General features: G+C 48.5%; 1 protein-coding gene across 3 annotated transcripts in view; it reads left to right on the top strand.

The window, feature by feature from the left end:
• SORL1 (sortilin related receptor 1) overlaps positions 1 to 15,024 on the top strand; it is a 136,407-nt gene that overhangs the window by 94,261 nt on the left and 27,122 nt on the right. For all 3 annotated transcript variants that reach the window (XR_005054275.2, XM_073239591.1, XM_036992685.2), the window contains exons 27-33: positions 2,109 to 2,216; positions 3,725 to 3,856; positions 4,749 to 4,880; positions 5,490 to 5,624; positions 6,434 to 6,589; positions 10,758 to 10,907; positions 14,659 to 14,790. Coding sequence is in view for 2 of the 3 variants with exons in the window: in XM_073239591.1 (XP_073095692.1) it covers positions 2,109 to 2,216; positions 3,725 to 3,856; positions 4,749 to 4,880; positions 5,490 to 5,624; positions 6,434 to 6,589; positions 10,758 to 10,907; positions 14,659 to 14,790 (945 nt within the window). In the remaining variant the exon portion in view is untranslated. The remainder of the gene's footprint in view (positions 1 to 2,108; positions 2,217 to 3,724; positions 3,857 to 4,748; positions 4,881 to 5,489; positions 5,625 to 6,433; positions 6,590 to 10,757; positions 10,908 to 14,658; positions 14,791 to 15,024) is intronic.

Genomic DNA, 15,024 nt, shown 5'->3' with positions numbered 1-15,024 from the left:
GCCCCTCACAGTAGAAATGAACCACATAACTGCTTACCATACAAACACAATCTATAAAATGCTTTTTATACCAAATATTTTTAAGGTTTCCTGCCCTTTGCCTGTGTCTGTAAGAAAAACTCTTGTTTTTCTCCTCTGCTCTCACTAGTCTGCTCACAGAAACGCTACTTCTGACACTGCTCGGATGGATGTTTTCCACATCATGTAATTCCTGACACCAGCAGGGAGTCCTGTAATTTAGCTCAACCTGACAAACCTTCAAGGTAGAGTCAGAACCCAGAAGTTAAGGACTCAGTCCCTCGAGACTCCCCTCCCCCCTGTCCCACATCTTTCAGATCCCAAGTCCCAAGTTGTCACCTGTACTTCTGACTGACTGCGTATACGGGGTTCCCCTGACCCCCTCCCTTGGGTTCGGTAATATGCCGGAATGGCTCACAGAAATCACGGAAACACTTACACCTCCTGGTTTTTACTAAAGGATGGAGAAGAGTCTCCAGGTGGAAGTGGTGCCTAGGGCAGGGTCTGGGGAAGGGGCTCGAGCTCTGTGCCTTCTCTAGGCCCACTGCCCTCCCTGTGCCTCCACGTGTACAGCAACCTGGAAGTCTCTGAACCCTGTACTTTTGGGATGTTTATGGAGGTTTCATCACAGGCATGATTGATCATTAATTCAATCTCCATGCCTTTCTCCTTCCTGGAGGATGGGGGCTGGGGCGGAAAGTCCAAGCCTCTAGTCATGGCCCGGTTTTCCTGGTGATCAGCCCCTGGTCTAAAGCCATTCAGGGGCCAACCACCGGTTGCCTTATCAGAACTAAAGACACTCCTATCACCCAGGAAATTCCAAGGCTTTAGGAGCTCTGTGCCATCCCCAGGGGCAGAGGCCAATGTATATATTTTCTATTATTTCACACTGTACAAATGTTCATGGGATTGTATCATTATCTCCACATTGTTATATATTCGGCTCCTTTCACATCACCACTTTAAAAATGTTCCCATATATCCGTATTTTTTTGTGTTTAGCATTTTTATGTGGGTGCATATTCACTTTATATGTTGGACATTTGAGTGCTTTTTAGTTTTACACTGTTCTATATAGTAAAACTATTCCTGTCCTTGGAAATGAAGCCTTATTTTTCCTTTGAGATACTTCCTGGCATATGTTCCTCAGTAATGAATTAATGGGTCAAAGGTTCTGATTGATCTCAGTCTCATTGTTTCCAGATTTCATTTCCAAGTGATTATATCAAAAACATGCCCATCAGTTATATATTGTATGTTTCTCCAACTCTTTGTTGTTACTACCTTTTATCTTTTTAGTTGTTTTCACTAATTTAATGAGTAGGGGTTTACCCCCTATAATTTTTGGTACTTTTTAAAAAACATTTTATACGTAGGGAAATTAAATATATCCCCAACTCATGGTGCTTCTTTACTGTTTCTGTTTGATGTCCTTAGAAATGATTTCCTAGGAATGATGACTTTTTACAGGACTAATCCATGATATCCTGCCTCCCACCTGATCGTTGTGAGAACTATTCTACCAAGAGTTGGGTTTGCGATGGCTGTGACCGACCTGCTACCACTGAGTTCTAAGCTTAATATCTGGCAGAAGCTCTCTGTTCAGGAGAAGGGGTGACCTAGTGCCCAGAATTCTATGCTAAGCACGGAAACTAAGATTCTTAACATTTTTAGGACAGACTTTCTCTAAAAGGGCTTTGGTTTATAATTCCTGAGAAATTAAGATGGTGAGTCACTTAAGACAGCTTTAAAAAACCAGGGTTAATAATCAACAGTTTTTACTGTGTTCTGGTATACTATAATTTAGTACAAAACCCCCTATCGATGGACATGTAGGTGGTTTTCAATCTATTACAAACAGACTTGCGGTGAGTAACCTCGTACTTACATTATTTTCCACCCGTGTAGGTAGATTACATTTCTATAAATGGCAGTGCTGGGGAAAGGCATATATGCCTTTGTAATTGTGGTGGTAATCGCCAAATTGCCCTCCTTCCATTTGGGACAAATTTAGACCCCCCACAGCAACGTGAGTGAGTGCCCACCTGTTCCCTCATTGTCATTTTCTCTGTTACTGAATTGCATTTCAGAGAAGAAGTGCAATGGCTTCCGCTGCCCGAATGGCACCTGCATCCCCTCCATCAAACACTGCGATGGTCTGCGGGATTGCTCGGACGGCTCGGACGAGCAGCTCTGCGGTGAGTCCGCTTCGTGCCCCACGGGCCCACGCGGTGGTTTGTGAGCATATTCCGGCTCAGTACCTGCTGTGGCCAGCTGTTAACCGAGCTGACCCCGAGCGCTGGGCCAGGACCCTCGGAGGCCGATCCTGGCCGGGAGCCTCGGTTCAGGTGAAGGGGAACCGGCCGAGTCGGTGGTGGGTGATGGTGGCAGCCCCGTGAATGTTACTGTTAAGTTGCAGGATGTTCCATGAATCCACCAACTGTTTTGAATTAGTCCCTTATTTCCCCAACCTTCTTGGTTTTAGTAGTGTTGCTAATTACTACTTGGGTAACATTTTTAGGCCAGGTGACCCTTTTCATCCCCAGTCTTCTTTCAGCCCAGAAAGGTTGTCCTGGGTCAGGGATGCTTGTCCCTGAATAAACACTGGAACCCCCCCGGGGGGCTTTGAAGGCTGCTGGTGTCTGGGTGTCCCTGTCTCCACCCCCTGAGATTCTGATTTTATCTAGAGTGTGGCTGGGGCATTAGGATTTTTTTAAGTGCTCCGGGGATTTTGCTGGGCAGCCCAGACTGAGAACTGACATAGTAGTGCAGGGGTCCACACGCCGGCCTGGGGCCCATCCAGCCTGGAAGCCGTTCTCAGTAAGGGAAGTTTTATTGGAAGATACTCGCTACCTTTGTTACATACTGTCTCTGGCTGCTGTCCTTTCACAGTGGCAGATTTGAGCACTTCGTTGTAATAGAGATTATATGGCCTGCAAGACCTTGAGAACTCTCTCCCTCTGCTTGTATCAGGGTTCTCCAGAGAAACAGAACCAATAGGATGTGTATGTGTGTAGGGAGAGACTTACTGTAAGTAGTCAGCTCATGCTGGCATGCAGGCTGGCAAGTCCAGAATCCGTGGGGTTGGCTGGCAGGCCCGAGACAAGCCTGTGTCTGTGGTTCCAATGCAAAGGCCGCCTTCTCACTATGTCCCCATCCCTGGTGTCTTCTTAGAAGGACACTGGTCCTACTGCATCAGGGCCCCACCCTTATGACCTTATTTCACCTGAATTACCTCATTAAAGGCAATGTCTCCAAATGGAGCTGCACTGAGAATCAAGACTTGAGCGTATGAATTTTCGGGGCTGCAATTCTGTCCGTAACACTGGGCCTGTATAAGAAAAGTTCGTGAAGCCCTACAGTGGGGAGCTGGTACCATGAGAGTAAGATCACTGTGGACTTTGATGTCAGACGGCTCTGGCAGTCAGTTCGGGTCCTCCCTCCTCACTGCGTGGTCTTGACAGAATGCTTCATTTTGAAAACAGGGCAGTGGAATCTCTCATCATATTGTCTTGAGGGTTTTATAATGCACTCCTATGCCAAGTCCTGGAGGGCAGAGCCTGGCACAGAGCAAGTGCTCAGTACACAGTGGCTGCTAATGGTTGTTTCCTGAATGCACATCTGGGCTGGGGTGCATGTGCCCAGGCCCAGCGAGGGCCCTGCCCACCCTGAATGCTCATGGCCCTTCTCACTGGACCCCTTCCAGAGCCCCTGTGCACACACTTCATGGACTTTGTGTGTAAGAACCGCCAGCAGTGCCTCTCCCACTCCATGGTGTGCGATGGCATCATCCAGTGCCGCGACGGCTCGGACGAGGATGCGGCCTTTGCGGGATGCTGTGAGTGGGGCAGGCGGGGAGGCGACTCGCCATCACTGAGGAAGCTGCCAGGGGTGGGCCGCTCTGGGGAGGCTCGCCCTCTGGTTTATGGGCCTCAATGGCATTTCTAGTCTTGCTTCCCCCGAGAAAGACTTTAGCTTTGCTGCAGAAGTATCACTTTCAGTTGTTGGCATATGTATGGGGGGAAGATGGAGAATGGCTGAGATCTTGGCGTGGCGTCTCCTTCTCTGCAGCCCCCTAGCCTTGCCCCAGGGGTCTTCACAGCACCGACCACCGCTCTGTACACTGTGTGTTTATGTCACTGCCCGTCTCCTCCTGCTGGAGCGTGCGCTTCACTTTGTCGTGTTCCCCTGTAGCTCCATTCCTAAAACAGCGCCCCCACATTGAGTAGGTACTGTATTTGTTGGCCTGGGCTGCAGTACAGAGGACCATGGAATGAGTGGCTTAAACAGCAGAGATGTATTTTCTTTCAGTTCTGGCGACTCCAAGTCTGAGGTCAAGATGTGGGTAGGGTTGGTTTCATTCTGAAGCTTCTCTCCTTGGCTTGTAGGTGGGGCAGTCTGCTCCCGGTGTCCTCACATGGTCTCCCTATGCGCCTGCCTGTGTCCTAGTCTCTTCTTCTTATAAGGACACTGGCTATATCAGGTTAGGGCTCCACTCTAGTGACCTCATTCTACCCCGGTTGCCTCTTTCAAGACCTTATCTCCGAGTGCGGTCACTTTCTGAGGGCCCGGGGGTTAGGCCTACAGTTGTCTTTTGCTCAAGAATCCTTTAGCGAGGCAGCTTCCTGGTGGGGTCACTTGCTCTTTCCTGTTGTTTCCAAGCAGCTGTACGACTTGGAACTCCTCAGTGGGGACTAACCTGCATTTTTGGATGTTTGTCCCTTTTCTAGCCCAAGACCCCGAGTTCCACAAGGTTTGCGATGAGTTCAGCTTCCAGTGTCAGAATGGCGTGTGCATCAGTTTGATCTGGAAGTGCGATGGGATGGATGACTGTGGCGATTACTCTGACGAAGCCAACTGCGGTAAGGCCTCGGGTGCAGCCCCTCACCCCACGTCCACGCCATGCGGACACCGGCGGCCCGGCTCAGCACACGCCCCCTCTCGGGCTCTGCCCTCTCTTTCCTCAGCAGTAATTCCCACCAGTTCTTGAACCTGCGTGTAGGCGAGTCTTGCGGTGGGAAGTTGCTCCCTAATAGATGTTCATTCCATTTCCTTTTCTTTCCCCACTTGGGAAGTTCACACTGTGTGTGTTGACGACGGTAGAGAAGTCATGGTATATATATTTTGGAGAGTGCCCCCCTCTCCCTCTGAAAGTTATGGATTGCCACCATGGGGTCACTGTCAATAGTTAGGTCATTCTGTCTGATAAAGTGTCAAAACTAAAAACTCAGGTATCGTGTGCCAGAGAGAGAAGTACAGGGCAGAGAAACATGGGCTGGTCCGGGAAGGTGGGCTTCTATTGAGTTTGTGGACATAGTCTGGCCACCCCTGGGGCCCGAGGAGCTGCTTCAGCTTCCCGGTGGGCTGCGCAGGCCGCCTTGGGGTGTCGGAGCTGAGGGGCTGTGTGGCTAGAGCTTTGTGTGCGCACCGGTGCAGGGAAAATGACTGATGGCGTGGTGTGGTCTCCCCAGAAAACCCCACGGAAGCTCCAAACTGCTCCCGCTATTTCCAGTTCCGGTGTGAGAATGGCCACTGCATCCCCAACAGGTGGAAATGTGACGGGGAGAACGACTGTGGGGACTGGTCTGACGAGAAGGACTGTGGAGGTAAGGGTCCTGAGGCAGCCCCAGACCAGGACGCGTCAGTGGGCTTCCGCCCACCTGCACAGAATTGAATTTTGTCTCTTCTGCGCCTGGCGCCTGGCTTAGTCGATGATTTTTTTCAGGAGTAACTCCGAGTTCTTTTCCATCCTCCTCCCATTTTTAAGATCAGTGTGTGGGTTTCCCCTGTTCCTAGGGTTCCAGATTCCCTAGTTTGCAGGCACCCCGTGTGAATCCCCGCGCCGGTCCTGTGAGTGTTCTCCGCCCGCCGGCAGCCCCTGTGGCTCTCCGGAGCTTGTTAGCGATGCCGTCTCTGACCCCGTGACCTCCCTCCTGAGCCAGAGCCTGCCTTTGAGCAGGACCTCCGGGTGGTACCTGAGAAGCGCTGACAGGGAGCACGCCCTCATCCCCCCCTTCTCGCCATTGCCCCTGGGAGCTGGGGCTTAGGGGAGTCGCTCTGAGTTAGCCAGAGCCGTTCTTGGCCTCAGTAGGATTCTCCCGTCATTCTGAGTCATCACCCTTCCGTCTGCTGCTTGAGCTTCTGCAAAAGCAAACTCATCCAAATATCAGCCCCCATCAAATGTAATAGGTAAGGTGAATCTGCTCCAAAAAAGGGAGAAGTTTACAGGCTACTCTGACACCCCATTAGAAGTGATTTTGAGATGAGCCGCTGTTCAGAACTGCCTGACGCTGGCCTTCCTGGGCTGGTGCAGCTAAAACTGAGATCTCCACACGAGGTTAGGGCCACATTTTGGTCTGAGATCAAGCTTCTTGTCATACTTGGGGTTTTTTTTTTTGCTTGGTGTTTTCTTCAGACTCACATATCCTTCCGTCGCCTACTCCTGGGCCGTCTACGTGTCTGCCCAACTACTACCGCTGCAGCAGCGGGGCCTGCGTGATGGACAGCTGGGTGTGTGATGGGTATCAAGATTGTGCAGATGGCTCGGACGAAGAAGGCTGCCCCTCGCCCGGTGAGTGCTGGCCTGCCCTCTGCGCCCTGGAGAGGGCCATCGTAGGCACACCCTGGGTGCAGCATGGCCAGGCTCAGTGCCCTCTGGACTGTGCTGTGTCAGGCTGCTTTGCACCTCCCAAGCAGGGAGACTGGGAGCTGGACGCTAGAGGTCTCATTGTCTGTAGCTGCCCTCTGACCTTCGTGCTAGGAAAGGCCAGCCACCCTGCCTTCCACCCTGGCTGTGGTTGGGCCACCTTTGCTTCCGTCTCCACAGGAAATTACTGTGGGAATTACAAGGGAAGTGTTTGTGTGTATTCAGCTCCCAGGGGAGGGAGCCCAATTTTCCTGCTTGCTAGTTGGAGGCCATCCTACTCAAAGAAGGGTAAGCACTGCCATCTAGTGGCTGAATATGGTGAGGCATCCGGAGATCCGTGCAGTAAACCGTATTTCCAGAGGCCCGGGTAAACCCTGAGACACCCATCAAGCGCATGCCCTTAATTGCGGGTGGAACAGAGGTAGGGATGCTGTGTCCTTTCCTAACCAGGATTCTATTCCCAATTCAGTTATAGTACGAGAATAGACAGTTGTTTGCCCTGGTTTGTATAATCCTTTTCCTAGCATCCTTGTGTAACCCTTGAGTCCTATTTTCAAGGCCCTGTGTGAGCTACTCTCTCCTTCAATGCCATTACTTCTCACCTCTGCTGAGCGGGGCTCCTGGTGCGCTCTGGACAGACCTATTTCTTCTCTGCTTATACTCCTTCTGTGAGATTTTTGTTTTATCAGAGCCCTCTGCCCTCCTCGACCTTGTCCTAATCTCCCTGGCTATGAAACCCACTGTCCATCATGGCAGACAGAAGTGTGGATTTTGTAGCTGAAAGAGACCTTGATATGTCATTGGTATTTCCCAAAGGATGGTACAAAGACCGCCTGGAGTGCAGTCACTTGGAGTGTTCATAAAAAGCACAGAATCAGAAATTCCGGATGGAGGTCAGGAGTTGCCCATATGACCTGCACATTCCCTAAAGTTTCAGACGGCTGGTGTCACTGGTGGGGTGTTATTCCCTGCTCCCCCCCCACCACCCGCTCCTTGGAGCTCTCACTGCTTCTTTAACTGTTGCTGATCTCTTTCCAGTCTCAGACTGGATTGTGCAGTTACTCTTTTACCTGTTGCCCTTTAGATTCTTAACTGTGACCTGCCGTATTGCTTCCTCGTCACTTCATGTCATAAACCTTCCCTCTCCGTGGTGATTGTGTGCACCTTGTGTTTTGGGATCATGCTGAATACTGTTTTCAATCCCCTGCTGTGCCTGTTACGATAATAGGCAAATAGTTGGTTTCTCATAAATGCTTCTCAAATTAAAATAAATTGGAAAAAAAATTTTATCTCTGCTCTTTCCCCTCAGGGCCCACATACCTGTTTATAAAGTAACTCGATGTATCCTTCTCTCAAGATTGCTTTCTGGTTATTGAGACTCTAAGCAAGACATTAAGAGACTCGAGCCAATTCTGACTCTCAAATTCTGACCTCAAATAGGGTCCCAGCGAGCAGATCCCTATTTAGATTTTGCATTCAGATTTTGTGACTTCTTTTTTGTTGTACATTGTCAGTGCAAATGTAAATTGGTGTCTCTAGCTCTCGGATCTGATTTTTTCACTGTAAAAGTTTCTAACTGGTTTCTCTGCCTCATGTCTCTCCCCATTTCCATTTATCTTTCAAGAAGCCACATACTGATGCAGGATCATATCCCCAGGACTGGAGCCTTCTGGTGGGTCCCTTATTTTCCAGCAGAAGCATTGTGATGTGCCTCACTCTCTAGCCTTATTTTCTTTCCCACTTTTCTCCAGGCGCCTTGTTTTAGCAGAGTGGTCCTAGTGAGTAGGAGAGGTCCCTCTGAAAATCCAAATAGAACTATGGAATACACACACACACACACTATCCCAAAATGAATAATTGCCCTTTTTTGGTCTGTTAGTGTTCTGCCTGTTATTTTGTACCATTTGCTAATGCATCTCCTCTCAGTATGACTTCCTGGAAGGCCCTGCTTCAGGTGACCCCATGGCTCCAGTGCTGCCCTTGCAGACATCGCTTCCGACTCCATGGGGCCTCCTCTCTGGGCTGCTTGTCCTCTGGGCCTGCCCATCCCCTTTCCCCGGGGCTTCCCTGCTCTCTGCGGAATTCTCTCTGCCTTTCTGCCAACGTTGAGTCCCCCTTTCCTGGATCTTGTGCTCTGCTTTTTCTTGGTTTCCTCCCTTATTTAGGTGCAGTGCACCCTCCAGTGGTTTTGTTGGGTGAATGTGATGAGAGGGTGGCCAAGGATGCAGTGATGACGACCATCCGCGTGTTCGTCCCTTGAGTCCGGCAGCTCTGGTTTGTGCCACTGGCCGTGTGTGCCTGGGGCACAGGTGTCTCCTGGGATGTCGCTTCTCCACCCTAAGGACTCTCCTGTGCGAGCTCCTATTTTCTATATCCCAGGTTCTGTCTGTCTATTTAGTTTAACCTCATGTTTTGGTAGAGCAATTTTCCAGAAAGTTCCTAAGAAAGGGAAAGGGTCTGTGAGTGGTTTATTTGAGATCTTGCTTGCCTGAAAGTTTTTTTCTTCTGTCTTCAGACCCAGTCGAAAGTTGGTCTGGGTCTGGAATTCTAGGTTGTAAATAGATTTCCTTTAGAATTTTGAAGGCATTTCCCCACTGTCTTTGAGCAGCTCTTTGGGAATCTAATGCCATTTTGATTTTGATCTTCTGTAGGCAACGTGGTTTTACCCTCTGGAAGCCTGTAGTATCTTCCCTTTGGGTCTGTTCTGAAATTTCACAATCATGTGCTTTGATATGGCTCCCTTTCCATCCAATGTGGAGGATACAGATTCTTTTATTCTGGTTAATTTATACATTTTAGTTTTGGGAATCTTTCCTTGAAGTACTCCATGAGTGATGTTTTCTTCTCTGTTTTTTTTTTCTGCCTGGAACACTTGCCATTCATACATTGGATTATTGGATCTCCTGATCTGGTCCTTACTTAAGAAAAAAAAAAAACTTTTGTATTTTTTAATTTCTTTTTTTTTTTCTTACTTTCTGGAAGACATACTCAGCTCTGTCTTCCAACTCTTCTATTGAGTTTTACATTTCACTTACCATGGTTTTAATTCTATGAGCTTTTAAATTTTTAGTGCTGTTCCTTTTTTATGGCATGTTGTCCTTTTTCATGGATAAATATGTATTCTTTCTGAGCCTAGTAAGGATATTTATCTTTGAAGTTTTCTTACAAATCCTCTGCTTCCTCCAAATTTCCCTTGTCTTTCTTTTTCTGTGGGAAGTGGGTCCGCACTGGCTCTTTTTTCCAGGTCAGAGGTGTTCCTCAGATAATCCTGGGTCACTCATTTGTGTTGTAAGACTGGGAACTAAGATCCTGAGAAATTCTGTAACGTGGGTGGGCTTGTCCGCTCCGAGTGCCACGGTCAGAGACCTCTCCTGGGGTTTGCTTCAGGGTTTGTCTCTGGGGCAGGTCAGTTTCCCTGGAGAAGATTTTTATAATCTCTTGCTGAGGAAAATGGTCTCACTCCAGGGTTCTGGATGAGCAAGACTAAGGTTTGTACATTTAGCCATCTGTAGGGGCAATCCCCCTGTCTTCGGGGCAGTGTTCTTGCTCTTGACTGTGCCTGTCTAACCAGCCCTTGTTTTCTCCCTCTGTAAGTAACAATCCTGCGTCTTCCGTCAGGGCCGCCGTCCAGGGAGGGGCTGGCAGGGAGAAGGGATCTGGGATCTCTGTGCTGTTGAAGCCTTTTTCCCTCTGTTCCCTGACTGTAACTTTCCCCTCTCACGCCCAGTGAAGTGCTACGTCTTCCACCTTTCTGAGGATTCTGTGGCGTTGATCTTGTTGGCGTGTAGCTTGCTGCCCTGACAGCTTAGAACGGGGTGTAGTCTGCTCTGGGCCCCTTAGTCACTTACCCACTGTCTGTCTGTTTTCCAGCTTCCAAGATTGTGTCGCTTTTGTCTCTGTTAGTGGTTCGTATGAAAGAGCGAAATGAGATGCCTGGGTCTGCCCATCTGCTGTTTTTATCTAGCGCCCACTGGTGTCTTCAGGTCCCATCGTAATCCCTATAGCACTGGTCTCCCAACACATTGAACTGGTTGCGGTTGCTGGCTAGCTCCCACAGTGCTGAAGAGTGAATTTTCCAAATCTCTTTCTCTAGCAAATGTCACTGCCGCCTCCACTCCCACCCAGCTTGGGCGATGTAACCGATTTGAGTTCGAGTGCCACCAACTCAAGACGTGTATCCCCAACTGGAAGCGCTGTGATGGGCATCAGGATTGTCAGGATGGCCAGGACGAGGCCAACTGTCGTGAGTAGTCAGAGCGAAATCCACCCCAGGGACGAGGTCTTGAGAGCCCCAGACCCCAATATCTGTGCTCCCCTTCTCACAAATAACCTTGCGATGTGGCAGCTGTCTGCATTCTAGAGACAGGAAAATTAAGCTGCAAAGAGGATTAGTCAGTCATTTATAGACTCGGGTATTTATGTAGGTTTTCTTTGTACAAAGTCGTGGTCTTTTCATCATGCCAAAGTTTTCATGGGGTGGCATACTCCAAAATAGCAGAGAAATAGAGATTAGTGAAAAATGTTGCACTTACATTAATAGAATGAAAAAAGTGGACCATTGGGACATTAAAATCACAGGGCAGATTGACCCCACTCTTACTAAAATGATAGCATGTGGAACATCTCCGCCAAATAAGTAACCACACAGTGAGATGAGAAAGAGGAAATAAAATAGGACCTTCCTCCTGGGCAAGATTATTTCATTAATCAGTATTCTTTAAATAAGTTTCTTCAGCCTATTTCAAATCCACTTTATTCATAAAGATGTTTGCTTAGTTAAGGGTCTTAAAATCAAGATGGCTCTATCTATAATTTTCCTTGGCCCATTAATCTGATAACCCTATCAAAAAAGGAGATGAGATTAGCGTGGCATGGTTCTTCGAGAAGCTGGCCCCTCAAGGCTAGTCTATTCTGTTCTAATTGCCCATTAATCTTCTGTTTAATAATCAGTTTAAGAATTTTCAGAGATGAATGACAACTCTATTTTCTGTTTCTAAACATGATGTTTTCGTGCTTTTAAAATACTGAGAAAGATTTCATAGGGGAACCTCAAGCATCCTCCAGCTTTACCACTTATTTGTTTAAATTATTCCATTTACCACATTCTTACCACATGGAATAATTCTGTGATGGGAGGTTGGTATTTTCCAAAACAGTCCCCTCTGAGCATGGCATCCCTCTCTGACTATCCTATATAAAATGGCCCCCCGCCCATTACTCTGTTACCATGACTCTCTTTATCTTTGTAGTTTTTAATCACTGTCTAAAATAACATATTTGGAAAAAAAAACATTTGTTTACTTGTTTGCTGCTTCTCTTAATAGAAGTTAAGCTTTACGAAGGTAGGTCCTTTGTCTGTTTTATTCATCACCATATTCTTAGCATTTTGAACGGTACCTGATTCACAGTAGGACTTCCATAAATGCCTGCTGGTTGGGTGGATGGGTAGGTGGGTACATGGATGCATGTGTGGGTGGGTGGATGGCTGATGGATGGATGGATGATGGGTAAATAGGTGGGTAGTTGAGTTGGTGGATGGATGAATTCCACCTTGAATTCATGGATAAATGGGTGGGTGGAGGGATGGATGGATGAGAGGTTAGATAGATGGATGATGGGCAAATGGATAGATGGATGGATGGGTGAGTGGATAAATAGATGGATGGTCGTTGATGGGTGGATGGATAGATGGATAGATGTGTGAGTAGATGTATGTATGATGGGTGGATAGATGGGTGGATGGGTCAGCAGATGGATGGATTCCTTCTTTGGCTTCTGATACTTTTAAGCTAGTCATTCTCAAACCTTTTCTAAATAATTTAATTTTTTCTGTAACTCCCCTCTTAGCCTCCCCAAGGCAAACCAGTTTCAGCTCAGCGTAAAAGAGATCACTAATGCAGTGATTTTCCAGGAGATGGGGGATTATAGTTTGCACAAAGCCTCTCAAATGGTTTTGGTATTTTCCATCTCGCACTGAAAATTTAGAGAGCTCTTTGAAAAATACATTTAACTAAAGTCTGTACACGTACCCTAGAGACGTCCAGAGAAGTCTTAATTCTTCTTCCCTGTGAAAACTCACCAGTTGAGGACAGCTGTTCCAACATTCCACTGTGCCCCTCCCCCCCAGCCCCTGTATTTCTCATCTCTAGGGAAATATCCCAGGATCCTTTATGCTTTCCTCTTGACCGTCTTGGTTATTCTCATGAGAACATTATGCAGTTTCTCTACGAACATCTCAAACTGTGCTTGTCAGAAGTGGATCCGGTGCTTCAGATAGAAAACAGGATTACCTGTTCTTGTTCTAGAACAGAAGTTCTCAAGCCCCGCCATTCTGATGAAGCTCCGTGGAGCTCTGTAAACGCTATACATGCTCAGCTTCAGGTCCTTGCTTCCGTAGGTTGGGGGCAGGTCCTAGGAATCTGTATTTTTTAGAATTCCCCAGAAGATTATTTAGAATCACTGTTGAGATTCTGTACTCTCAGATCATTACAGCATATTAGCGGTCTCTTTGGCAATTTCTTTTACTATTGATACAGTCATGATGTAGAATACTGTGTGCATATTTGCACGGGGCAGGGAACAGAGGGAGGAGGGGCTTGATTCCGAGTCCTAGTAGAGAAATTGCAACTTGAACTCAGGAAGCCAAGGTAGAAACTTGAGTGTGAGGTCTGGGCAAGTAGAGATTCACATGTGTATTAGTTTTCTGTGGCCCCTGTAACAAATTACCCAAACGTAACATCTTAAAACAATGTATGTTTATCATCTTATAATTCTGTAAGCCAGAAATCTGATGCATCTCCCTGGCTAAAACCACGATGTGGGCAAGGCTGCTTCCTCTGTGGGCTTCAAGAGAGAATCCGTTTCCTCGCTTTTTCCAGCTTTGAGGGGCCCTCTTCCTCAAAGCCATTTCAAAGCTTGATCCAGATTCCATCTCCCTGATCCTTCTGTCTTTCCATCTTCCTCTCTGACCACAGCCAGGAAAGGATCTCAGGTTTTAGGGACCCAGGTGACTGGACATGCCGACCTGCATAACACAGGCTGAACTCCCTACACTGGGGTCTTTGACTTAATCACACCTGCAAAGCCCTTTTACGGGGATTGGGTGTGGACACCTTGAGCTGGAGAAGCAGGAGTGATTTCAGACCCTTCTTGCTGGTGGGTTGGGTTATGAGATGGCCTTTCCTGTCTGGGGTGGGCCAGCGTGTGTGAGTCTCTATCAGGAAGGTCTGAAGTCCAGCCCCACCTGGGGCAGCAGGTTTGGTTTCCATAAGCCATTCTCTTCTTTCTTCTTTTTGGAATCATTTGCAAATACATTGTCACCTCTTCCTTTTCGGAGCCTCTCATATGCCAGTTGGGATCAACCTTCCTGACTAACTGAACATCAAATTGTGGTTCATCACCAGAGTTGTGTGATTCTTAACTTACTGATGCTCTTTGTTTGCATTATTTCATTTCCTGTGGAGCTACTACAGAAGACAGATACGCCTCTCACTGCTGTGATTCATCTTGTTATTCTTAGCATTACCCAAACCAGAAGTCAGTGTGTCCTTCCAGGCTGCAAGCTAATGACGGTACCAGGATGCTTAGCAGCCATGTGGTGGAGGGGCGCCTGCAGGGGCAGGTGCCTGCTGTCCTCCAGGCACCAGGGCAGGTGCTCGTTTCACGGGATCCTTGTAGACGCGAAAGGGATGGGAGGTTGCCCCAGTTTTATGTAGGGGAACTGCACTTGGGCACTCTCACGCTCAGGCTGTTGCTTAAGCTCACATGGAGCCAGGAGTTAGGCCCCAGGTTGCTTGACTGCAAAGCCGTCACTCTTCTGAAGGCAGATTCCAGTCATTAATGTCCCACCAGGGGACAGCGGTGCCAGCATGGAGACCCCCTTCCTCGTTCCAGAGGCGTGTTTGGAAGTGGAAGCTGGCTGGCTCGGAAGGCACAGACCCCTCTCCCCGCAGGCTGAGCCTTCCGCACAGCACGGCCCCTCCCCTGTGTTGCAGCCACGCACAGCACGCTGACCTGTACGAGCCGGGAGTTCAGGTGTGAGGACAGTGAGGCCTGCGTCTTGCTCTCAGAGCGCTGCGACGGCTTCCTGGACTGCTCGGACGGCAGCGATGAGAGGGCCTGCGGTGGTGAGTGCACCCGGGCACCCGCTCGGCCTCCGCGAGGGCCTCTGCCTCCCACTCCCAGGGCGTTTTCCCAGCATGGACATGGAACAGATTCCTGCCCAGTCTTGGAGCACCCAGTGGGGCGAGGCTTGTCCCTCTGATCGAGCTTCCCGTGGACCTCATCCCAGTTAGGGAGATGCTGTGTCTTACCCCGGCTTTCCATGCACTTGCCAGCTCGTGTGGGTGCAGCCCTGGGAC

Source organism: Manis javanica, chromosome 6, assembly GCF_040802235.1.
Source record: "Manis javanica isolate MJ-LG chromosome 6, MJ_LKY, whole genome shotgun sequence".
NCBI classification, from domain to species: domain Eukaryota; kingdom Metazoa; phylum Chordata; class Mammalia; order Pholidota; family Manidae; genus Manis; species Manis javanica.
The sequence above is the reverse complement of the archived record's forward strand: the minus strand, read 5'-3'. Positions and strand labels throughout refer to the sequence as shown.